Below are 27,052 nucleotides of genomic sequence, written 5' to 3' on the forward strand. Positions count from 1 at the left end.
GTCCATCCGTCCGTTCGTTAGTCCATCAAAAATCTTCACAACCGTTGCAAAGGGGATGACAATGACATGATGACATTGACTTAGTTTTCTCAAGGTCTCAAATGTCATTTCATACACTCAGGAACCGGATAAGATAGAAAGACGAGGGAGAAGGGTCAGTGTACGACCATAGGTCAAAGCTAGTGCTTTGATCTATGAAAGTAGGTCAGAGCACTAGCTTTGATCTTTGACCTTTTCAAGTAGGTCAGAATAAAATTTTGAATGCAGGGGTGTCGTGGGATGTTGCAGTCTCTGACTGCCTTGTTGTTGTTGCACTTTCCAGCTTTTTTTTTCCTTTTCTGGACCAAAAGTCTACTGTTGCTCACTGGATTCTGCTGTGCTCAGTGAACAAACTGCCTTCCCAGCAAAAAAAGTTCTCAACCGGGTAATGAAGTGATTTACAGCAGCTGTCAGTACGTGATATTTTTCTCTAATGTCGGTGACGTCGATGCTCCAAGTGATCGAACACGGACGATCATTAGTTTTTAATGAAATGATAGAATCCGTTGGCCATGCCTGTTGACTTACTCTGAGGTGGGTTTGCTCGCTCGTCTAACAGACACAAACCCCAACAACAGGGACGGGCTTTTATGATCTCACTTAAAGTGTTAGTCAGGATGGCCTTTAAAGTACATCTCTAGGCTGTCGTGCTGTTTAGCTTTGTTTGCATTTTTATACACTGCTTGCTTGGAGTCTAACTTTTATACAGTACCACTGATGCATTTTTACAGCTCTTCAACTTCAAGGCAGGTAAAATGCCCCCTCAGGTTCTGCCTCTAAAAGCGTGCAAGCTCGAATACAGCTGAGAAAGCTGCAGGAGAGTGATAAGACTCTGGAATTTGATGCACTTACATGGAAAGAAAGCTCATGATTATACTTTGTTTTTATTGCTATGGAACAAGCCTCTGGGGGTTTGAAGCCTTAATTTCATGTAAGGAGCTAGAAGGGATTATGGAATCCCCCAAATTAATTGTGTTTATCAGCAACGGCTATTGCTTTTATTGATGCATATGGAGTTTTTATTGAGACATTAGGCCAGAGTTCCTGATGCACTGCTTCGCTGGCTTTTCCTCTTTTATATTCCCTATCTGATTCGGTGCCACCACACATAAACACTGCCCTCAAACAACTGGTGAATATTCATGCGGGCCATTAGCTGAACTACCTCACACAAATGAGTGCACATACATCTTAAAGGCATGCAGATGACCCTTTCCTCTGCCACCCCAGCTTTACATTCTGCATTTAAATCAAAAAAAGCACATCTAGGAGCCAGAAAAGGTTGGTCCATTGCAAGGACATCATCCTTATTCTTCGTATGCCTTGCCAGTCCCATTCGTTCCTCCTTAATGCCTGCACTGCATCGCTGTCACTGCTGCTTGCAGAATCTTACAACAATCAAGTGCAAAGTTTTTGAGGTCATCTTCCAGACTCCAGACCTTCTGACTGGGGAGTTTCTCTGTGTCTCTAACGATTACCATAATGTAATTAAGGTAGAGCAGCTTCAATGCCATTGGAAAATCCTAAGGTTAAAATGTGCGTAGAGGTCAATCTGCCTGGATGTTTGTACTGGAGGGTTTATTCCAACCCCTGCTGTGTCAGCAGAAATACCACTAGATGGGGTTGTAGTTGTATGTAGAATTCAGTTCTCCAAGTTATGGAACTTTGTCTTAAGTGTAGAAAATAAAAATATAAATGAAACAAATAAATGCATGGATTTAAATAAATGATAAGTTAATAACTTATTTGTAACAAAGTAATGCAGTAAAACAGATTTTTATGTCGCCATGTTGTCTGCAATGACTGCTACCAAAATGTTGTCTAAAATATTACAGACATGGTCGACATAGTATGTCGACCATGCACCCACCTGATATATTTCTTTTTATTATATACGTTATATATATAGATAATTACAATTAACACATTTCTAATGTGTTGAGTGAGTGTGACTTACTAATTTCTTTTCAATTGTTGTGGACACTGAAAAAATTTGTACAAATTAGTTATGTCTAACACTTAGAACAACACTTGAATAAGCACGTAATGTTTATTAATGTTGACGATTATTTATCATTGTTTTATTTTGTTATAATTGAAAAGACCCATTAGGTTTATTTATGTGTGAATGCAAATGTTAGTACTTATTTATAATTGATGAATTAGACTTTTATTATTTAAAATACTTCAATTCTATGTTTGGCTTAAATAAAAATAACACATTTCTTGTGAGTGACCAGAAAACAACGTGATTTTTCCACGGACTGAATACGTGGCAGTTATCTCAGGTCAAGTTGTGTCTTTTTTCCTCAACACACAATTGTGTTCCTGAAGAATCCTACAATAAATAATAAATAAATAAAATAAAATTATATATTAAAAAACAAAACAAAACAGAATCTTTTCAGGAGACTTTGAATCACGCCTGGACGCGTCTATTTCCTTCCAGCGGAGGGGGCAGTCGTCTCCTACCGCTCCCCCCCTGGCCGCGCAGCAGTGGTACGCTCTGGGTTGGATGTATTCAGCTCATTGACCGGCAGACAGTCCTCATCAGTACCACCGGAGCCCGGAGCCCCCATGGAGCGGTCCTTCTTCCCACACAAAGAGCGCCGCAGCCTCCAGCCTCTCCGTCCCGTCATGAAACAGACTCTGAGCGAACTGATGAGGATGAGCAGGATATGCAGGATGATTTTTGCCACCTGTTTGGGATCATTAATTCTGGTCATCTTTTATTCCCAAAGTATGTTCCAACCAGGTAGGACCTCATCTCTTCTCAGCCGGATGCTTGGACTGTGTGTGTGTGTGTGTGTGTGTGTGTGTGTGTGTGTGTGTGTGTGTGTGTGTCTGTGTGTGTGTGTGTGCGCGTGTGCGTGTCGATCTATTGATTAACCATCAACACTACATAAATTATTGATAACTGTACCACGTGAATGCGTAAATCATCCAGCGTGTTATACTTGGATCAAGCTCTGGATTATGTTGTTGCGAGGACATTTCTTTGTGGAAGTGTGTATTTGTTGTGGATCTTTTGTGTGTGTGTGTGTGTGTGTGTGTGAGTGGGTCTGGGGCGATCAGGCGCCGTCTGCTTCCTCTCAGCTGACAAGTGGCTCGGAGATGCCAGCGGAGGTGTTTTGTTTTTTTGGTTTTTTGTCTCCGGTGCTTTCGGTGAAGAGAATCCGCGGGGTTTTGACAAAGTGATTCCGTGAATGTTTCTAACCATCTGGATTGAGAGTGAAGATCATGCTGTGACAAAAAAAAAAGAAAAAAGAAATCTATTTGACTTCCATGTCTAAAAATAAACCATCTTCAGGGAGCTGTTAGGACCGATGTCCTCCTCTAATCTGTGCGCTCCGGAGACCGCTAAATAATTTATCACACACAATAAAAGGAAGCGTGTTCATGCCAGTGGAGGTACTTTGGGGGATAATTTGCAGTGACTGTAGTTGAATTAGAGGATTTTATATGTTGTTTTACCAACCTTCCGTTTTAATGAGTCGGTATCTCTGCGTGCGATTGTTGTCCAGCAGCGCCTCTGTGCGCCAAAATCAAACAAATCCTGCGTTCAGACGCGCAACGGAGGCGCACACCGACACGTAGCTCCGCGGTGACTCAGTTCTGCTGACCTACAATACAACAGGTTTACTGTACGGGGCCAGGAGAAGAAGAAAAAAAAAAGTCTCTCTGGATATTTGCTTTCCATGACTGAACCATTCAGTCCCATAATGCTGCGTCTGGAGCGCGTCTGCTCAGTGTTGGGGCTGCGGTATTTAAAACTGGATACCCAAACGGTGACAGAACTGGATACCAGTCTGTATTCCTGAGGGATGGAGCCGCTGGGATTAAGGGTGGAGATGAAACACGACACACACCACAGATCAGGAACATCCACCTCAGCATGAAATTCTGTCTTATCTCTGATCAGGACACATTTCCTCCATAGATGTATCCTCTCCCTGTGAGTCATGGCTGGCAGCAGGAGACAAACTGTGTCTCTGATCTACACCAAAAAGACAGTGAGGAACGTTTGCGTCACAGCAAGGAGGTTCAAATCCACCTGAGGACCTGTGGGGTCCCTCTGGGTTCCCTCTGGGGTCCCTCTGGGTTCCCTCTGGGTTCTCCCACCCGGATGAACTGGTGACTTGTCCAGTTAGTTGAGATAGGCTCCAGTATCTGCATCCATACACAGCATAATCAGTTATAGAAAATGAATGTGTGCTTTGTTTTTGTTTATTCCTCATAACATCTAATAGGTAAGAAATTATTGGAATGGCCCCCTTCTTTTTTTATTATTTTTTTTTACAACAAACTGGGTTTACACATTTTTAAAATGCATTTTATTAAAAACATTAAAAGCGCATTGTGACTTGTATGGATTGTTAAATTTCCTATTTCAGTGTAACCTGGTGGAGGGATGGGGCAGGAAAGAGACAATTACGTTTAATAAGGATCCAGATGAAGGATGGATCCAAGATTTTTTTTTTGTCACTCTTTAAACTGACAAAAAAAGCATTTTTCAATACATTCCATATTTTCCATAAAACAGAGGGTAGGAGTGAGGCGTAGCTGTGGCAATCTAAACAATCAGAAACTCACAAATTAGAATTAAAGGATCAGTTCACCTCCTTTTCAAACCTAAAGTGGGTTTTCATTAAAAACTGATGTTGTAAGGAGTGGTACTGATTACCGTAGCAACAAACGGAACAGACAGAGACGGCGTCTCACCTGTCCATCATTATTAGGTGAGCATCACGACACAGAAATGATTGAATGAAACGAGACTCATGTTCAGGACTCCGGATCCAGCTCTCACTGTGTCCACATCTCTGCAGGTGTTTCATTAGTTTCTGCCCCCCCCCCCCCACACACACACACACACTCACACACACTCACACACACTCCTGTATCCATGATGTTCTGGTTGAAGAGGCGGTGTGTGCTGCAGGATCTTTTTGCAGAACATTTTCATGCTGTAGTGTGTTCTTCTCTCTCCCTCTCTCTCTCTCACACACACACACACACATACACAATCACACACAATCACACACACACACACACACACACACACACACACACACACACACACACACACACACACACACACACACACACACACACACACAACCACACACACACACGACAGCACCATTATTGTTCATCATATAAAGTTCCAGGCAAGCGTTTCCCCGCTTCAGGCATGTTTAGCGGGTGTGGGAATCCCTTCTGGCCTCCCAGTGTAAACTCTCACCTCTCTTTCAGGACCCACGGGGTCGTGACCTCTTGTAAACTAGAAGTTGGTTGATGGTGGGGGGGTGCCTTAACTTTTGCCCACTGAGAGAGGCTCCAGGTCTTGCGGTGTGTATGAAATAAAATAGATGTAAATGGCTCTTATAATAACTAAAATAATCCTCTTTATGACCAGAAACGGTACATTTGGCTTCGGAGAGATTGTGAAAGTACAATTTTAAACTTTTCATCTCACAAGCTGTCCTGTCTGGCATGGACACAGGAGAGCGAGCAGCCCTGGAGTGTGTCGAGCTCTAATCAACAGCGGTTTGAGAGCATGCCACATTATTTGAGTTTTTGGAGCATGAAATCCACACACTCACTGTCCAGTTCTGAATTTGTACCTGAAGTCACAGGATAGAAACAGCTTATCAGGAGCTGCTCTGTCCACTCATTCCTGTTGGCATTAAACAGAAAGTTTTTTAGTGTATCTGCAGAGTACAAAAAAAGTACAAACACTTCAGATTCCTCCAAGCGGTGGCACTTTTCCTTTTCTTTTTTTTTTTAAATTGCTTGGCTGATATATGATAATCAGTCAGTAAGAAAGCTTTAGAAGCTGTACTGACCTGGACCCCCTGGTGGTGGTGGTGGTGGTGGTGGCTGATGAATCTGCAGAAACGAATGAAGCTGATAAAAGACACTAAACACTATGTATAAATGCATAAAACATGCAAAACTGGATGGATGAGAATAAACTCTAGCTCAAGTGTTTTAAGTGATGTTCTTCCTGATTAGACTCTGTAAACCTATACTTAAGCATCTGGTGGATCATTCCCCATGTATTAGAATCTAATTGGTGAAATACCCCAGAATCCTCAGGGTTAGTTGTAAATTGAAACGAATATCTACCATTTGGAAACATTAATGTGACGACACGACTGTTGCCGTCGTCGGAAAGCATAAGATAGAATTCCACTCGTGGTATTAAAGGTGCTCCGGTGACACCCGTCCTGTCTGTGAATTTCAGGCAGCAGAACAAAAAGGGTTTCGAAAGCGAATCTCACAATATAATAGAGTCTGAGTACGAGCGCAAACAGCCCGGCGGTGGAACATATCGCTGGGTCAGTCAGGCCAAATGGAAGTTGTCACGCTTGTTGTTACGTTTCAGCCCCAAAGGGGCCGACTGGATCAGTTTAGCCTCCGTTTGCTGACAGCTACGAGCGAGAACCCACGACCCTTCCATCCCATCATTTCTCTTCAAATTCCCTTTTCAGCCCTCAGGCTGCTTTTGCGCCTTTGACAGATCTGCTGTGTTCCTCATCCGTCCGAGTCGCCGCTGCTCCTTTAAAGGTATGATCGCCGCTGAGATCTGGAGGGGCTGCTTCTCGGTTTCTCTTTGAGGGCCCTCAATGGGTCTGAATGTGTGCTGAGACTTTCTCTTTGCAAACAGGCCTCAAAGTTATTTTACATCTCCTAAAGTGACTTTATTTGAAACCCCTTTATCTTGTTTTTTGTTTTTTGCTCTTCGGAGGTTTCCAAGGAACAACAGTTGACCAGTTTCAAGCACAAAATTGAAACATCTTCTTGAAAGAATGAAATATTTTGCCTGGAATTTCTACAGGAAACTAGAAATTCCTCACCTTCATCAGTTTGTGGCGCTCGTGCATCTGATAGTCCAGAGAGAGACGGCGGTCAGCGACTCTCTTATGTCAGAAATGAGCTGCTGTCCTTGAACTTTCAAAAGTCTAATGTTGCCTTGGAGATTGTGATTTCAGGAAAACGAGGCATTTGTGTCATTTGCTTTGTACTATAATTGGTGATTTTGGTGACGGGATCAACTCCGGTGCACCTGGTGGGTGTAACCAGTGCTATCAGCATTTTTACACCACATTCAGCCTCAGGTTTGAGTTTGAGGTTTATAAAATGTCAGCAAAAGGCACAAAAACATCATTTTGACGCGTTTTCCACCGCTATTTATGAATGAAGCGATGAATTCATGAATGATCATGTTACTGAAAAACTGTTGAATTTTTTTTTTTTTTCTCGAAAAACCTTGAGTACATATTTCTCACACAGAAGAGAGGTGATATTGAATATCTTGACAATTTTAACCATTTTATTTATCAGGCAAATCAAGAATTTGCAGTCAGCAGAAACATGACGTGCTTGTGTGTGACCTTTGGCATCAAGAGGAACAATAAATAGCAGCGTGGAGACTTGTGTTAATACTACGGTAGTTATTTTCTTTTACTTTTTGTTCAACACGTGTTGGAAAACGTTTGAGTTCCGCGTGATGCTGAACTAAAGCATGAAGGAGATTCTCCACAGTTCAAATGTACTTCAGTTCTTACTTGAAGATGAACAATCAAATCATTTGACATGAAGTCAGCATGCGTTTGGTTTGCCCTCTATGATAAATGTCTGTGTCGGAACCCGGAGCGTCTCCATCAGAAGCGCCCCTGACCTCTGCTGACAGACACTTCCTCATTGTCTGGCATTGATTTTCGGTTCTTTGTACCAGTTTGCTGTGTATCAAAGGGCCATCCTTCTTTTCAAACAGAGGGCTGCTGAGAGAGGAGATGAGCCGAAGAGATTAAGTTAGAGCTGCGCCTCGTTTCTGTATGTGTGGCTGTGCTCCTGAGTGTGTGTGTGTGTGTGTGTGTGTGTGTGTGTGTGTGTATCCTGGATGTCCTGTTTCTGTGATCTTAGTGCTGCTGCTGTTTTCCTGCTCAGCTTGGCAGCTAAATCCCAGATCATACATCCCGACCCTGGGGGTGGGGGTGGAGGGGGGGTCGAACCCCGGCTGGGTCATGCCATATAAAAACAAGCTGTATGTGTTGTACAAGGTCTGAAAAATACTTCTGACAGACATAAGTACAGGAAATGTGTTGAGGGTAACAGAAAACTACAAAAACCATAATGCACTGCACCTTACCACGTAGGGCGTAATTTATTTAGCTGAGAAACAGGTCATTAAAAAGATCTAAGATCAGATTTGACAAGAACATGGTAATTTTAGGTGTTTTAAAGCATCAGATTTCACGTCTGTTCATTCCTCCCCACTGTGGGACGAATAAAGGTTCATCCATACAGCTAAAATTAAACATTAAATCATGTTTCTAAAGGCTTTTAGGAACAAACTGTTGGTTTTCCTAAAAAAAATAAAATAAAAATTGGGTGGGGGTGGGGTGGGGGTGGGGACTCTGGCTGCAAGCAAAAGAGAAGTTGATGTTATCGCACATTAAAGCAAAGCTGATTGAAAGTCTCCCTAAACTTTCCGTTTTTGCATCTCAACATTTAGAGCAGCTTTGGGTAGCTTTTGCGCGAGTCATGAAATTACTATTAGAATAATAGCTAATTTTCCATTTGCAGAAATGAGAGACCCTGAGGGATAATCGGTGCGGTTATGTGTTTCATCTATTCTTAAGAGTACGATAAGCCTATGTCGGAAATTATCCAATTGGATTGTTTTGCATTTTCATAAATTGGCTGTACCTGGCTGCGCTCTCACCGAGATAAAAACATCAAAAAAAGAATGAATGCGAATAAATTCACTAGTTTATGGTTCAAATATTCACGCACATCGAAAAAGCAACATACAGGGATTATTTGCAGCAATTAACTAGTTCTTTTGAAATGTAATGACTGCTTTTGACTTCAGTAGAAAGAGTTTCTTTAGTTGTTTTTTTTCCCCTGCGTTTTCGTTGAAATAAAATCTTTAAAAACTCTAATTTAGCACAGTCGCCAATTATTTTCAGTTACGCTTAACTTATGAAGATGCATAAACACACACACACACACACAAACACACACAGTAAGTCTACTTACAGTGTGTGTCAGACATACAGAAACATCCTTACAGCTTAGTTTCGTTGGGTACTGGACCTCTTCCTTCCAGTAGCCTCTGTGTGTTTGTTCAGGAACAGAATGTTAACAAGTACAGTTTACTAAAGAGAACTAAGTTTGAAACGTCCTTAATGAAAAATTACAACATAGTGAGTTATATCAACAGGATAAATACAGATAAGTAAAGTACACTATTAGGATTTAATTAAGCATAACTGTTACCTTTTGAGTGTACTGGACTTTTTCCCCCTAGTAGCAAGCATCCTGTTCCTCTGTACTCACACACACACACACACACACGCACACACACACACACACACACACACACAGAGAAAGTAGCATACATTTATTATTTGTGTGGCAATTAACTAGTATTTGTGAAATGTAGTGACTACTTTTGATTTAAATGCGAGTTTTCTTCTCTTTTCGGACTCATTATCGTCGTCGGTCTCAAACTGCTCCAGTGCACATCGAGTCAGGCCTCAGGGCTGACAACAGCTTAAAATGCCTCTGAAATGGATAATGAACTCATATGTCATTCTCATTATAATCACTTCTTCTGCATTTTTGTTGAAATAAAAGCTTCAAGAATGTCTTTAATGCAATTTAGCATAGTTGCCAATTATTTTCAGTTACATTTGAAGGCACATCTGATCCCAGTATAGACAGTCTAGAGCAGCGGTCCCCAACCTTTTTCTTGCACCACGGACTGGTTTCATCTAAGACAATAAAGACGCCAGGACGGCTGTAGTCTAATAAGAAATCATCCGCAGTGGTTTTATGTAAAATGCAGACATCAAAAGACAATAAACAACTTTTTTTTCATGAATTGATAATCAATGAAATAATTATAAGAAATAATTATATTAAAAAGCTTGATTCAAGTGACTGCGCTGATGAGGTTTATGTTGAAGTATAGCGACTTATAATCAGTGCATTCACCATAGGAGAAATACTGATCATTTCTATATAAAAGTGTGAACAAGTCAATCAAATAATAATAATAATAATAACAATAGTAATAACAACAACAACAACAACAACAACAACAATAATAATAATAATAATAATAATTTGGTTTTGTTTGGTCACTGCGGAAAATCTTGGTTTTCACTGCTTTTTTGGCGATCTCAGGATAATCTGCCTTGACTTTAATCTAGAACACTGTCACAGCTGTGGATGCTTAATTTAGGGGTAACACCTTGGTAACCTATCACGTAACCAAGACCTGTCAAGAGGCACAGAGGCATACATTAATCTGTGCGACATTTTATACAGAAATGACTTTTCAAAATAAAACATCTTTAGGTTGTTAATAAAAAACAGACAAATCCAAACGTTCTGTGCTGCCCAGTATCTAATGGCCCGCGACCCGGTACCGGCTCGGTGGTTAGGGACCGCTGGTGTAGAGGAACAAAACGTTAACAAGTACAGTTTACTAAGGAGAACTAAGTTTGAAACGTCCTTATTGAAAATTTACAACAGACTGAGTTAAATCCACAGGATAAAGACAGATAAGTAAAGCAGATTATTATACTTTAATTGAGCGTGACTACAGTACGCTCCAGTTCCTGGCGGCTAATGCGTTCCAGGAACTACATGTGATTAACGAATTCCGCTAGTTTGACGAACTATTTATCATATTATTTACGGTAATTGAAACGTTTATGAACCCCCCCCATACTGATATTAAACCGCCTTCTATCTGTATTGCCTTTTCCCACACTCTGATAGACTGTTTAAAGCACTTTTGTGTCTCATGTAAGTCCGAGACTCACAGAACGTAGTGGACTTTCAGATGCCGCCAGCCAATAGAATGTGCGTACGGTATCACGTGACTGCTTACCAAAAATCCGCGATGAGGTGAAGTCGCGATCGTTGATGCACGAATGCGCGAGGGTGCACTCTATTTGTGAAATGTAGCGACTACTTTTGATTTAAATGCGAGTTTTCTTCTCCTTTGGACTCATTATCGTCGTCGGTCTCAAACTGCTCCAGTGCACATCGAGTCAGGCCTCAGGTCTGACGGCAAACACCAGATTCCTGTGTATTTTAAACCGGGCAACACCCTCAGACAAACACTGGTCCACCCAAAAGTTAGGACAAGACCAGACACCTTCAGAACTGAAGAAGACTCTTGGATGAGAGGAGAAACATCTTCAAGAAACTTTCTTAAAGTCCAGTGGATAAAATTAAATTTAAACTATGTGGATAAAATTACCACATAGTTTAAATTCCATGAGTTAAATCAACAGGATAGGGGAAGATAAGTAAAGTCCACTATTATGATTTAAGTAAGCATATTAGCGTTTGGAGTGTAACAAGAATCCTGTTCCTCTGTGCTTTACTTCATTAGTCCCCCCCCCCTACACACACACACACACACACACACACACTCCAGATGTCAGTGTGGAACATGCAAGTCTGTCAGATGGTAGCCGTGTCTCAGTTAATTAGTTAACTGCAGTATAATAACAGCTCACATTAACAAAAAAAACCAAACAGTAGCAGCAAAAATATAAAACTTCCACTTAGTGATTACATTTGAATGAGTGGTGCAGCTCAGCGTGAGGTAAATGGACCCCCACCTCATGGATGTAATGAACTACCGATCGCCTGAGTCACACTCCGCTCAGTGGGGTCAGGGGGTGTGGACATGCAGACAGAACTGCTGACGCGGATGTTTCCTCTCATTAACCGCGACTCTGATTCACGGAGAGATGAGGGAAACGAGAGGAAACCCCTGAAACATCTGCCAGACTGTCGTCTGTTAAAATAGAGACGTCTGAGCTGGAACGTGACGTGCCTTTTTAGTCATGTGTGTTCCAGAACACGCCACACCTTCTGCTGAGGGTTTTATGACGCTGTCTGACATACAGCCGACGATTACAGGTCATACACACACACGAACTGTTTCTCTTAAATGCATCATTTAATCTTAGTCCTTGAAATGCGTGTGTGTCTCTGTGTGCGTGTGTGTGTGTGTGTGTGCCTTCCTTTGTGGCAGCCCTTTCATCACCTCTTTAATGAAGTCCAGATTCTCATGCAGATGGTCATCAGCTCAGTGGAGCAGTCGGGGAATCGTCGGCCGCAGGCTGAAGTCCAGACAGTGGAGCAACAGTCAGTCTGCTCTAAATAACTGGATACACACACACACACACACACACACACACACGCACACACACACAGAGAAGGAAGGAATAAAAGCCATTCACACATATGGGTGATTTCGAGCCACTAGGGCACCTCTACTGCATATTTGTGGACTGTGGGAGGAAGTTAGAAAACCTGACATACAGAGAGAACACGCAAAGCCCACTCATTATAATCCTGGGTCCTCAGGTGGATTAGAACCCAGATTGAGACAGCAGAGCTACCCACAATACTGCTGTGACACCCCCACGGACGGAAATGAAAGAAAGGAAATGGTGGATATAAACATTGCTGATGCACTAAAGTGACGCGAGTTCAGTCAAATGATCCCGAGGTGATTATTTACAGTAATACAGTGAACAAAGAATTAGTATTTGCTATAAACACAGCATAAGACAGGCTAGAACAGCATGCACACACACACACACACACACACACACATACACACACATTCATGGTGTCAAGTGATTAAAACACGATTGAGTAAATCTTTAAAAGAAAATTAAAAGTTCCACGTGTGTGTGTCTGTGTGTGTGTGTGTGTGTGTGTGTGTGTGTGTGTGTGTGTGTGTGCATCCTGCAGGTAGGAGGCCCCTTATTATGCGTTTCGGTTAGCTTCACGGCGCTATGCTAAAGCACAAACAAAGCTGTTGTCATGCAGAAGAAGTCAGTGGGACAGCCTCTGTGTGATGGGGGCTTCACAGGTCGTCCAATGGCAGAGCCCCTGGTGCCACGAGCGCCACACTGAGTGCTGTTGGTGATGATACTTCAGAATTCAGTGAAAGATGGCTCACTGCTGCCAAATGTTTGATCTAAATGTAGAAGCCATTTACAGAGAAACTCCAGGGTATTGGTCGGTACAGAGGGGGGAGGGGGCACGCGCTGGTCTGAAGGGCATCAGCTCCAGTTAGACTTGGTGATTTCATTCATTTGCATTAAACGAAATGAAGACGTTCAGGTTTCCAGATTAATCCAGAGCATTAATACATTAACGTTGACAGCCCTAGCCTAATGACACCCATCAAGATGTTGTGGATCCGTGTGTGTGTGTGTGTGTGTGTGTGTGTGTGTGTGTGCAGTGGAATGGGTCCCTCGGTCTTTATGCATGGCTGCCCCTGCTTGGCTCACAGCCCTGAACGGCAGCAGACACAGATAGGAATGTAATCACACCGCCTCCGACCATAAATATTGATCTGCTTGTAATGTTTTAGCCCAGAGCAGTTAGTTGAGACTGCAAGCTTTAACCACATTTGGGCATCAATAACATGAGAGTGGGAGTGAATGGGGGGGGGGGGGGGGGTGACAGAATGGTTTGCAGACAAGGTTTTGCAGTCGGTGTTTACCTCTGGAGAGTTGGTGTAAGTGCAGAACATCTGTTTGGGTATGCAGTTGGCAGGAAGTGTGTCACTTCCCCTTCCTTTGTCTTTGTGATGATCAGTGTGTAATCCATCGATGACGGCTGACGGTGTGTGTTGTGTCATTGGCTGCCTGATGTTCTGTTGACTGTATGGCGTAAGACAAGTGAAACGTAGCTTGACATAAGTGGGGGAAGCTTGAGCGGCGTCTCATTTAACGTCTTTTCCAGGACCATTTCAACTGACCTGCTTTACAACAGCCACTGGGACACTTTACCCAACAACTGGGAGAGATTTTCCACTCCTACTCAATCACCTCCCCTCCCGTCTTCTTTCTCCAGCCTCCCTATGGATTTTGACTCATTCTTCTCTCTAAAGAAAAACGAATAATCCACCCTCAGATACTCTTTAATAGACTGCTAAATGCCACCGGCCGCTCAGCCTGTTCTAGGAGGGATTTTGTGATAAAGTGCTTCAGTTAACTTTTGCAGTACTTAAATGTGTCGGATGTCGCTCTCCTTCAGATTACTCATATCTATTAAAGGAATTAAATTGCAATTGCATAAATTTGAGCCACGGCTGCCTCTTAAAGAGGAACTCAGCAACTTCGCCGGAAGAGGGTATTTTACTCATCTGGTGTTGTCATACTTCCTCGGGGAAATCGTTTACATCATGTCAGAGTCTTAGACTCCAAGGGGTGCATACATTTTCATCAAAACTGTCTTTTTCCTGATTGTATAGCTTCTAATTCTGCCCACAGTTCCTTTTCTGGTAGAAGACCTACTTCTTGTCTTGTCTTGATGGTTTTTTTTCTTGTGTGAAGGTTGATTATGACTCTTGATTCTGAAACTTCAGCACTGCCAAACCACCTGGGAGCAACTCGTCTAGGTATGCAGACATGGTTTAAGACCACCTGCTGAAGTATAAATAAAGCATCAGACGTGGGAATAAAGGTGATTTAAGGGACTTTGAACACAACTTGTTCAATGCTGAAGGCAGACAGACTGTTTTTGTTCAAACCAGTGATCTACTGGAACTCTCTCACACAATCATCTCTATGCTTTATAGAGAAAGGTTTCTAAAACAGAAAATATAATTTTAATGGAAATCCTGTGAGTGACAATTTTGTTGATGGCAGAGGTTAGAAGAATATGGTCTTACTGGTCGAATGGAAACAAAGAAAGAAAAAAAAAGACTGCTATAATTCAGACTACAAAAGGCACACTCACCAAAATTGGATAGTAGATGAATGAAAACACATTTCCTGGTTTGAGTCTATTTTTTTCTGAGACAAGCTGATGGTTGTGTTAGACTAAACCAGAGTAAACAGTAAACAGAGTAAAATACAGAAGATCATGGTTTCATTCTGAGTGTTACTGGACCAGTGTTCCAGGCGGCTGCTGGGAATCGTTGGGGAGATAGTTCCTGGCCTGCTGGTATTGAAACCACAAACTACCCCCGTATTTTCAGTCACATCCTTTGCTGTTAGACCACGGTGTGCCTGTCTTCAGCAGGAAACCACACTCTGTCACAAAAGTTCACATCATCTCAGATGAGTTCACTGCATCCAAATGGTCTGCAAAGACTGATTTGCTAAAGCCCATGTGGGACGTGTTGGAAGAGGAGATGCATCAACAACAACTACATCATGATATGTGGTCAGCATGGACCTCAATGCTTCTAGCACCTTGTTGAATCTGTGGTTCTGGAAGGTAAAGGGTGTGCCTGTATTTCGATTAGACTTTAGCGAAGCTTCATTTATCAACGTCCCAACCGTTTTGCTTTTCTGCCAGAGTTATGTTACGGAAACTGAAATAACTTTTCCGTTAAACTTGCTGACATGACATTTTATTAAGTCTATCAAGATTAAACTATTATGTGAAGTTACAGTACACCTCATTAATTGTGCAGTCAACCGTTATTTCCGCCCATCGTTCACATCTTCTCAGTTTTTCCCCACAATGCTTCCTTCTTGTTTCTCTTTCATTCTTTCTCTCATTATCCGTCCGTCTGGCCCGAGTGTACAGGGAATTTTTCCAGCCAGGCTAATTTTGCCATCCAGGCTGCTTTGGCTGCGATGCTGGTTTTTTCTGCAGACTCGCCGGTGCAGTGCAGCATGACATTGCAGAGCTGCTCTGATGGATACTCAAAGACCTCTCTCATGTCCCTCCAATGGGGTCAGGGCGGACATGTTGGCAAGGCCGAGCAAACAAAACTCTCCTCATGACTGACTCAGCAAGATGTGGGCACCGACACACACACACACACACACACACACACACACACACATGCACATACACACATGCACACGCACTAACCTCACCAGACCTTGAAGATAGAGTTGTGGAGTGTCTGACAAGGCAATCTTGCTGTACAAATGAGCCCATTCCCGCGAGAAAGTTAGCTTCTACCCTTGAGAGCATAATTGTGCTCATGGCAAATTGCCTGTTTTGGGGGAATTGTTGACTTGGGCTCGAAAGTGGTGCTTGAAATAAACTCTCATAGTATCTAAAATGGAATGGATTAATCCACAGAGGATTGTCATTGTCCATTATCCTCACCTGCAGGGCAGAAGATTGGCTGCTTGGTGTTGTTTCTCAAACTGGTCAACCTCTCGCTGGTCAGTTTTGAGTAGGAGAGCGGATGGATGGATGGATGGATGGATGGATGGATGGGGGATGGATGGGGGATACATTTTTTAAAAATGTTGTTATATTTTATGTCAATATAATTATAAATAAATAATAATCGACATCACATGTGTCAAACCCAAGTGGCCCGCCTTGTCATTTTATGTGGCCCGCCATAGCATAAAAGGTCAGAGTCTAAAAATTAATTGGTCAAAAGTGTGTTTTGACCAAAACTACATTTCCCACAATTCAGCAATTAAGCCCATCTTAACACTGATAAAAACATTTTATATAAAGTTAAAGTCCTAACTTGTTACATTTATAAGTTACATTTGGCCCTTTAAGGACAGCCATTATGCTGATGTGGCATAAATAGTAATCTATATAGTTAATCTTCATAACATTCTTGACCAATTTTCCCACAAGCCATTTTTTCTGTGTATTTCTTTCTCTCTCTTCATCTCCTTTCCCTCCCCTCCTCTCCTCTTCTCTCACCTCCTCTCCAAACCACCATGATCGTGGTGTTTTCGGTGTCTGTCTGGGTCATGCCAGGACACTGTGTCTAAAGGCAGCTGAGGTAGAAGTGAATACAGGATAAGAAGGTAAAAAAAGAAAGATTAGGAGTAAGAGGAGGAAGGTGAAGGAAGTTATGACAGCAGTGGAGAGAGTTGAGATCATGCAGTTGCAATGAGGATGCAGAGAAAAGCCACAATAAGCAGACGAGTGGATAAAAATAGATTTCAGAGCTAATGGATTGTAATCATTTAGAGCAGGTATGAAATGTCCACTGCCAGGGCTTACTGCAGCAAATGGGCAATAAATGAACAAATCTAGGCGACCAAGCCTTTGCCAGTTCTGCTCAGAGACGCTTGGAGCCTCTGTCTTGCTCCCCTGACGTTGTTAGTGCCGAACATTATGAACACATTTTCCTGAACGGCTCTGCTTCCTGCCACGAACAGGATGTTGACATATTTGTCACGCTTCTCTTGCTTTGCACAGACAGTTTTCTCTTCTTTTCTGTCTCTCTTTTTTTTTTTAAACGTCTTTTGAGGTCATGTAAATATGATGGAAGTGAATGCTTACTTTCACGCCTTTCTGTCATCAGTGTTGGGCAGAAACCCGACTGACAGAGGTGTGAAACGTAAGCAGCCGCTTCAGCACTCTTTGCTTTGTGACTGCAGCCATGGCTGGAACAAGTTTTCATTTAATGAACTGTAGTTTGACATTTTGAAAAAATACGTTTTCTTACCGAGAGTTTGAGGAAACTATAAATTTCACTGAAATTTCTGTATCAGTTTGGAATAGCTTCATATCGCTTAAAAATGTACAGGGGAACAAGTGAGACGACTTCTCTCCAAACTTCAAACATGTGCCTGTTATTGCTTATATTGCTTATGAACATAATATATCTTTGAACTACTGTGTATTTCAAAATATGCCGCAATATGAGTTTTAAGGGTGTTCACTTGTCAACTTTTTCTCTTTTGTGTTTTGTTTGAGCCCTCATGAAATGCATGAAATGAGTCACCAGTGAGTGTCTCTCACATTACCTCACATAAAATTACAGCTTGCTGTTCATGCATTTTTTTTGTTGGTGCAGATCAACTGTTGCAATAATGAATGTTTAAAAGGTGTGGGTAGTGGAAATTGTGACCTCTTGTCAGACCTAAATTTTTGATTTTCTCCTGTTAATACATTGAAAGTGGTGTAAAACCCAAATCAGATGCTTGTCTGCATCCAACCTACTAGCTGTGGTTCTAAACTAAACAAGTTGCCTCCCAGCACCCAGCTTTGAACTGAGCACCCTGACGTTAGAGAGATATTCCACTTCCATTTAGCTCTTTGTAAGACAACATGAATACTTTCAAACTTTCAAAATGTCATTCTAGTCATTTGGGACTTCCAGTTCTAAAGCTGCCCGATAATTCTTCCCTCTTTTTATGTTTTAAAATGATCCATCTTGGTGCTTCTCCTTAAGATTAGACGGCTAGAACTCAGTGGACGCTGCAGTTTACAGAGGCTGCTAGAGGCTGTCATTGTGCTCCATGATTGCCTCTCTTTACAGTAATTATTCTAATGCATCCAAATGAGTGTACTTAAGTCTTGTTGACAAGAAAATATGACAGTATACGTAGCAGCTTTAAAAGAAAAGTTGTTTGTGAGGTACTTACTGTAATAGAGATCAAAGTTAGGCTCCTACCAAACCAGATTTAGAGATGAAGAGAACATCATAACGTCTTAATGACAGCTCTCTGCTCCTCTGATCTCCACTGTAGTCAGCGTCACATCTTCGTTTTCCTCCTCTTGTCTCTATTCGGTGTCTGTAACATGTGTACATATCTCTTCTTATATAAAAGGGTACATAAATGGGTCAGTGCAGGTTATTTGACCCGGTCCATATCATGTGAAAATTTAAGTACTGATTCTCTTCCTCTCAACTCTGCATTGATTCTCTTTTGATCCACTGATGCGTGATTCAATGGTTACTTGTTGCATTACTAACTCCTCTCACTGTGACAGAATGCGTGTTTATGCAGTGGAGCGTGACAGAACCCGATGTTATAGCAACCATTTGTTCACTGATGTTTAGGAATGCATTAAAGGAATGGCAGGAAAATGCATTCCTTGAATTTCTGATATCAAGCTGCTGCTATCAGGACACATTCTTCCATCTCATCAAATGAAGCAGGTTGGTCAGTGCCCCAGAGATTCAAATTGTAAAGTTCTACTTATTTCATCAGCTTTGAAAGTGCAAGTTGCACCAACAAACTAGCTATAAAAATATAAGAATTACAATGATCAAACTTTAAGATTTAAATGATAAAGATTAAGATTAAGACTGAGATTGAAAATAAGATTAAGATTACAATTAAAATTAAGATTATGATTGAGATTAAGATTAAGATTACGATTAAAATTAAGATTACGATTGAGATCAAGATTTAATGATAAAGAGTTGGATACAGTTGGGTGAAAAACAAAGAATGAAGTACCTATGAGCCGATGTGGGAATCTGGGAACAGGTGAACAGGAGGGTGGAGACGATCTGGTGATGGAAAAAGGCAGGGACGGGGTTATGTCATGGAAGAGGGAGAGGCTCCTGGATCTGGAACGACAGTGGGAGTGAGACAGATGGGAACGTCTGAGGGCATCTGGTCCGTAGGGAGGGTGTTGGGAAGTGAGAGCGTGTCTCAGTGGAGGGGGGGGGGGTTGAGGACTGATGCCGTCTGAAAAGGCTGAATACTTAAACTGAACAAGCACTAAATGATGGAGTTTATAAACTGCCTTCTACCTATTGTTCCCTACAGGAATGTAATGGTACTTTAATGATATGCGTCCGAACCAGTAGTGTATGACATAATGTATCACCAAGCAACAACACAAAGAAACTAGATTAAATTTTCAAATGCTCAGTTGGATATTTTGATAACTAAGTAATCATTTTAACATTTCTTTTTACCATAAATGTACTTTTTAGCGTTTAGCTTGGCAGTAGGATGAATATATTACTGTTTCAATGTTGACCGTCCGGTCCCTCCCTAAAGTGTTCTGGAAATTAGTGCTAGTAGCTTCTGTGTAGTTACTGAAAAAAAGGGAGAAAAACCTGGATCCAAACACATTTTAATGGGTTTCTGCCTGACCCAGGCCAGTTCTCTATACCGGAGCTACTTTTATGCAGTAGATCTGTGTATTCCTGCTGAAAAACAAACAGATAAAGGTAGCAAATGCATCATTTATCCAGTCTCGGGGTTTTTTTTTCAGCCATAACTGTTGGTCATCATTAAAATAAGACTGCAGAGTATAACAGCATGACAAGCAAAGCAGCAAAATTGTTAGGATAAGGTAATCGACAGAATTGTAGACGAGTATCTGCGTAAATTGAATTCATACACAAAGCAGGTTGCAGCAGCACTAGAGCAGAGGTCCAGCCATCCTAACTGTGACTCCAAGCCGTGTGAAGTTATTATCCAGTAAGAGTGTAACTAACACAGTGGGGTCGTTCTGTTGCCTCACAGCCAGTAGGTTCTGGGTTTGATTCTTTTCTTTGCATGTTTTCCCCCTGTCTGCGCGGGTTCTCTCCGGGTTTTCCAGCATCCTCCCACCTCCAAAAACATTTGTCTACCCCACGTTGTTTGTAGATGTGAGTGTGAGCATGTGTGTTTGTCTTTTATGTGGCCTGCAATGAGCTGGCGTTTCATCTGGGGTGTACCCTGCTACTCGCCTGTAGCTATGGGTGGTGGAATATGGATAGGAAAACCAACGACACGATTTGTATGCACCATAAACATCATGACAACAATGAAAAGTGAAGTCATTTTTGTGCTCAAAATGCCGTTTGAGAAAAGATAGTCCCATCAGCAGCCATCCATGTGAAGTCACCTGGACAGGAGTAGCGAAAACCCTGATAATAACTTAATTAAATTAATATCTACGTGGTTTTAGAATAATCACATTTAAATAAAGTATTTATTTAGATTTAATTTCATGTGCTGAACAATAAAACACCACATATTTGATGTTGTTATGATTTAGCAGCTCTGAACAAAGCTAGAACACCTGAGTGTTTGAGGCGGACCCAGATCTGAGTCGGTGGAGAGGAAATCTGCTTATCTACGGCTAATACTGATCACAGAGTCCGATCACAGGTGTTTGTTCAAAACTCCACACCTTATTATGATTTTTGTGCAGACTGTTATTACTTCATCCCCTCATCCTCCCTGCTCTCACCTCCGGCTTTAGTCCTGATCCCCTTTTCCTTCCTTTCCTCATCCTCACCCCTCCTGTGGTCGCTCTGTTTGGAGTCCAGGTGGACCTCACAGTAATCTATCAGGTTACTCTGTCCTCTGCTCATCTGCACTGGGAGAGCCGTATTTGCATCCGACGGTATCCCTCTGCGTGCTTTGGGAGTCGTTCCTGATGGTGATTAGGAGACGTTGTTGATGTGGGGGCTGGCTGGGAAATAATGAAGGATTCATGAAGAAGAAAGAGGAACAAAGAACACCGGAGAGGAATGGCCGAGGAGCGGATACAAAAGCTAAAAGCTTTCACACTTTCCTCCTACTATCAGGCTCGCTTTACAGATGGAATACGGTTGTCATGGTGATATGAAGGGAGGGCTGCAATGGGAGTAAAGCAACGTCCCGGTTGACTGGGGTGTGCCCGGAGAAGTGGTGTGTAGCAGAAGGGAGATTTGTGACAGGGAGTGTGTTAGAGTCTATTTTCACCTTAGTGTCGTTGCAAGGGTGTGAAAACAATTCAAATGTACGGAGACGAGGGCGATGAATGAATTACTCCACAAGGCAGAGAAATTGTTGTATTCACCATCATTGACTCGTGAAAACTGACATCGTCTTTTCCAAACATAGTACAATCAAACATTCAGCTAAAATATTGCTTCTGATAGTCCCCTGATCATTTTCTCCTCGTGGCTTGTTCTACTTTTGTATTTGAATATTGTAAAGTATTTATTCCACAAACTGTGGCACCACATCAATGATAATAATTTAAATGCTTCCATCTGCTCTCCATGAGATCCTGTAAGGAGCTGCATCTCTTAATCTCCTAACACTTCCCTTTCTGCAATGACCCTGAATTCAAAACATCTGGAGGAAGTGTGCAATTTTATTGAGAGAGGTTTAACACTGATGACTGACTGCTAACCCCATTAGCACTGTGGAAAAAAAAATATAAGCACAAAATACGAGAGATTTTCCCTTTAATAAGGTCTCGCTGTGTTTGAGTAGGAAAATCACCCAACTCTGTTGACTTTGGGGAAACATCCATCCATCCATCCACCCATGTTGTCTACATCCGCCCTGATACGGGTATCACAAAACCAATGTCTGCTTTTTACAGCAGCTGTAAGTTAGCTGATCCCAGTGCCGTTGGCTAAAAGGTAATGCTAGAAGCAGTTCATCTAGAGCGAAGCATTTAGCATTGACAAGAGACAAGAACATAAGGCTACAGTCTGATTTGATCACTTTTTTCTATCATCAGAGATCAAGATTTTTCTTACTTTCATGCCTTTGTCTTAAAATAAACATAAAGTGGCACCTGGCACAGCGGAACTGTCGTAACCAGCTTTAGATTGAGGCAGTAGTCATTTTCTTGCCCATTTCATGGTGGTTTTAGCAGCAAATGTAAATATGGAATGTGGGCCATGGAATGAGCTTGGCCCAGGTGAAGGAAATGAAAGTGTGTCCACCCCCCAAAACAACAAAAAGCTGCTCTGAAGTCAGTGACCAAATAGAGTTTTTCTGGGTAGATAAAGGCAGGAAAGAGGCTGGATTCCAACACACTGCCTTTTCAGCATCTTAAACAAATTATCTTCTCGGCTTTAGAGTCTTGCATCCATTGGGCATTTCATCACACCTCTGCTAACGCCTCAGGATTTATCAGGAGAAAGGGCTACCTTCAGCATAAAGTCCACAAGCAGCAGAGATACTCGTTTCATGCCAGCTGCCGGGGGATTGCTGTAGGTTCTGTGATTAATATTTCCCTCATTAATGATGCATTATTTGAGCTAACTGCAACTCATCAGGTTTTAATCACACAACACTGCTCTACCTCCACTCAGTTATATATCCCCATGCTCATTTGGAGTTCTTTTTGGGACGTAGGAGAGACCAATCAAAGTCCCCACGATTGGTTTAAATCATGTTATGGCCAAAATACACCCACAACTAATACAGATTTATCGCCAAGGACTAGCTATAACTGCTTTTATTTCAGTACCTTTAAGAGCTGTCTTTCACTTTACCAGCTCTTACACCTGCCTGCATCTGTCCACATCCACCTCTCCAACTTTTCTCTCTGTGAATTGGGATGACTTGGACATGTTTGCCACCTGTCATCCAGAATCGATATCCCACGCATCGTCCTGCCAACTTGTGAGGCGGCGGTCTGCTGTAGAACGGACCAGGAGACAACAGAGGCACCAAACCTGCCACCTTAGAACTGCCCTACCCCTCTCAGGGTCCAGTAGGTCATTGAATGATAGTTACTCACACAAACACAACAGGCACAAAGGGCCATCATTTTCCTGGTGTCTATTTCTGGAGAACCTCCAGTCCTCCAGAAAACACACACTATAATTTAGGAGTACATAAAGTGCAGAGTCTCAGGAGTGAGCGAGTGCATTGAGAAGGAGGTCCAGACTGACAGACATACACAAGACTCTATGCTATGTTCTAGCAAATTAGCTCTGTGCTTTTCCAGGAAGTTGCTCCTTAAAAACAAAATAGAAATACCTACTAAAAATACCCACTAAATGCAGCTGAAGTAGCTGTAAGGGCTCAGTGCCCACATGGAGACACATTTGTTTCATGTGTCGGTCGTTGCCTTTCCAGAGCGTGTCTCTGCGCCGGGCAACGCGCCGCAGTAAACAAATGACGGTTGGAGTCACTGGTTCATCGGGTTGGTTTCCTGTTTCCGATGTGGGGGTGGGGGGGGGGAGTCGCGCCGACAAAAGAAAGGAGCAGAAAATGTTTTGCGTTTTTCAATGTGTGAATGTGTGACAGAGGAGCCACAGGGGAAAAGAAGTGAGAATAGTATCAGGCAGCCACTGGTGAAGGTGTGAGGGAGTCTCCTCTGGCTGGCAGGCAGGACACAACGAACCCTTCACAGAGTTTATGTGGGGGAAACATTATTTTTAACTTGCTTTCAGTATTATCGTTTCATTCGTATTGTCTTTCTTGCTAGGAGTCACTTGACAATGTCGATTTAATGTCAGTACGAAACTGGAAGTCACAACTGTGTTACCAGATTAGGAGGTTTCATCCCAGTTTGTGCTGGTTTACAATGACTTTGAATAGTTCTTAAAACCCATTGAAGTTTATTAAACCTACTGTAATACTGACCAATAAGAAACCATCTGATGAGAGAAGAGTTACCGTCAGTCCCAACATACAGCTTACGGTGTGAGATAATTTGTCAAAATGTATTAACTGAACACACAAACCCAAAGCAATCTGGCACCACTGGGTTGAAGTTAACGGTTAAACATATATTTTTAAACGTGTTTGGAACAAAGATCCTCTGAGACACTTTTTCTATTTTAAACTAAACAATGATTCTGTGCAGTTTGTACAGCAGGTATGCTCCATTACACTTTTATAGAGTTTGAGCGTGAGGCAGGGCACACTGCCAGTTCAGTGCGGAGCTGTAAGGAACATTGGGGTTGAATAAATCTCCTGTACTACTAGTTTATAAATTCAGGTTCATGTATTTTATCCTTTTTGTTTCTTTCAGAAATGTGATATTTTATACAATTCTGCATCCAGTGTTTGAGCTAAGCTAAGCTAACTTTCTCCTGGCCTTAATATTAAGTGTGGAGACAGGAAGAGGCAATCAGTCTAGATGTCATTTCAGGAAAGAAATGAAATAATACTTACTTTAATATGTTATAAAATTTGTACAAAAACCCATTACCAAAACATCCAAACTAAACATCCTTTTTTTGACAGACATGAGCCGAGCGTAAAGGCCAGTCCCTGTGAAATTTAGACAAAACATTCCACCAAACCACTAACGGTTGCTTCAAAAATGTCGAGGAAAAGCAGCCCAGCAGCTAATTAAAGCAGCTAAAATAGACAGATTCAATATTTCTACATCATACTTATATTCAGAATCCGAATCCGAATTAGAATCCTTTACTAAGGGCGAAATTGTGTTTTTTTGCTACAGTTTCTCCATAACTGGTGTCGTGTCTCGTTTATTGTTAGTGTTTAAGACATGATCAGTGTTCTTGTCACACCGGCTGAGAGAGCAGTCAGGCATCAGGGGCCAACCGGTGAATCACTGATCAATTCAAAGATGTGGGCACTGATTCGGAGCTCTGGAACCATGTTACAGCCTGTCAGAAGGTGTCGTCACATAACCCCATTAAAGCTAACTCCTAAACTTGTAAAACTCCTGCAGATCGCTGCAAAAGATTGACAGCAGAGAGAATCCCGAGCATCGCGGACGAACGGTGAAGGAAAGCCAAACAGTTAATAGGTTCATCTCATTCGGAGGTGTAATGAGGAATCGATTTCCTCGAATGTAAGTGGAGGTGAAAGCAAAAGCGGCGGCACGCTGCCGAGGCAGAGCCAACCTGCAAAGAAACTAATGAAGAAGAAAATGACGACATGAACTCCTGCATGCAAGGGGAGCGCTGCACAGTAAACAACTTATTAAAGGAATAACACTCCATTGTGTTCGTATAGCTTACACTTACACACACACACACATTCACACACACATTCAAGTGAATGTGCCTGTCAGGAAAACAATTTGAAGTTAATGAGGAAGAAACAAAGGAAGTCACCTTGTTATCTTTACTGGGCAGCGCGCTGGTTTGTGCCTGGACACACAAACACCCACTCATTATATCATAATCATTATTTCATATATTTCATAGCAGTTTGGGGTCGTTCACATCAATCACACATTCCACTTCTGCTGCAGTGGCACTGAAGCAGATTTCTGCATCATCTCTGTCAGCGTTGTGACTATAGAAGATCTTTTGTCTTCTCCTCTTGACATTCAGGGGTTAAAGGTCAGAAGAACACAACAATCTCGTACTGAGTTACATGTAAATTGTAAATAAGGTTGCCTGATTGTCCATTTGTCACAGTTTTGATACTCATGGAGGGATTTAACAGTTTGTAGGATCAGATTTTGCTTAGCAGCGTAACTGAGAGGGTGCAGGGCAAAAATAAGAGGGTGCAACGCCCTGTTATCCTGGATTAGATAAACCTCTGAACTACACACACACACACACACACACACACACACACGCACAAACACACACATGCATCAACCTGAATCACATGCAGTCATGATAAACACATCACAGCTGTAAGTGTGTGTTTAGGTCTGAACAGAGTAACATTATCTCAGTTTACGTGAAGACACACACACACACACACACACACACACACACACACACACACACACACACACACACACACACACACACTGACGTATCCCCTCTGTTCCCTACTGATTAAGGCCTTCATAATTACAACCCTCCGAGCCCACAACTTGTTCGCACTTCAAAGCTGCCTGAACGTGATTGGAGGATAAGAGGAGGCGCTGCGTTACACCAGAGCCGTCCTATCAGATCGCTCCGATCAGTCTGTCGTTGTCTCCTTTCTTCTTGTGTTTTCCAAGCCTCAACATATATTTATGATCTAATCCTGAGATGGAAACTCATAAACACAGAACAGACAGGGCAGGGAAAGAGATTCTGGTGGGGACCCACACCGACACGTGGAGAACATGCAGAGGTCTCATTTCCCCAGGTGTTCTACGGAATCGAGAACTCTGTATTCATAGTGGTTGTTCAGTTGTAGTTGTTGTGGAGGTAAACAAACAAACAAACAAACAAAGGTTAAACATAACTGCCTCTGCTGGTGGTAATCAACATGATCTTGGCAAAAAAAATAAAAAAAGAAGAAAAAAAATCTAAGTTGTTGCATCCTGAATGTTTTTTTTTTTCATTAAAAGTATTAATCGGAAAGAAGTGTTGCTTATTTATATTTAAACTCAAAAAAGAAACTGACGTAAATGTGTATAAAATTGTGAATTAGGTTTATCTTCAAAAGATTGCCCATGGTAGAATTGCCCATGGTAGCCTAAAACACCCAGACGAGGCTACCTCAATACGTACGGTATGGCTGACAGATGTACATTTTCTATATAACATAGATGTATGCTGAATTAGTTATGCTGGCTGTATTAGGAGCACTGATGTAATACAAAATGTCCTGTTCTCTGAGTCCAACATGTAATTCAGCTGAAGCTGAACGACGGATCGACGGTC

At 42.0% G+C, this 27,052-nt stretch overlaps 1 protein-coding gene across 2 annotated transcripts in view; it reads left to right on the top strand.

Annotated features, from left to right (window-relative positions):
- Nucleotides 1–2,579: 2,579 nt before the first annotated feature.
- Nucleotides 2,580–27,052, top strand: part of chst11 (carbohydrate (chondroitin 4) sulfotransferase 11) — a 73,946-nt gene continuing 49,473 nt past the window's right edge. The window contains exon 1 of one of the 2 annotated variants that reach the window (XM_068307483.1): nucleotides 2,580–2,794. In XM_068307483.1, the coding sequence (XP_068163584.1) occupies nucleotides 2,617–2,794 (178 nt within the window). In that variant the 5' untranslated portion in view covers nucleotides 2,580–2,616. The remainder of the gene's footprint in view (nucleotides 2,795–27,052) is intronic. The other variant, XM_068307484.1, reaches the window with a different exon arrangement.

This window comes from Antennarius striatus, chromosome 22, assembly GCF_040054535.1.
Source record: "Antennarius striatus isolate MH-2024 chromosome 22, ASM4005453v1, whole genome shotgun sequence".
Taxonomy (NCBI): domain Eukaryota; kingdom Metazoa; phylum Chordata; class Actinopteri; order Lophiiformes; family Antennariidae; genus Antennarius; species Antennarius striatus.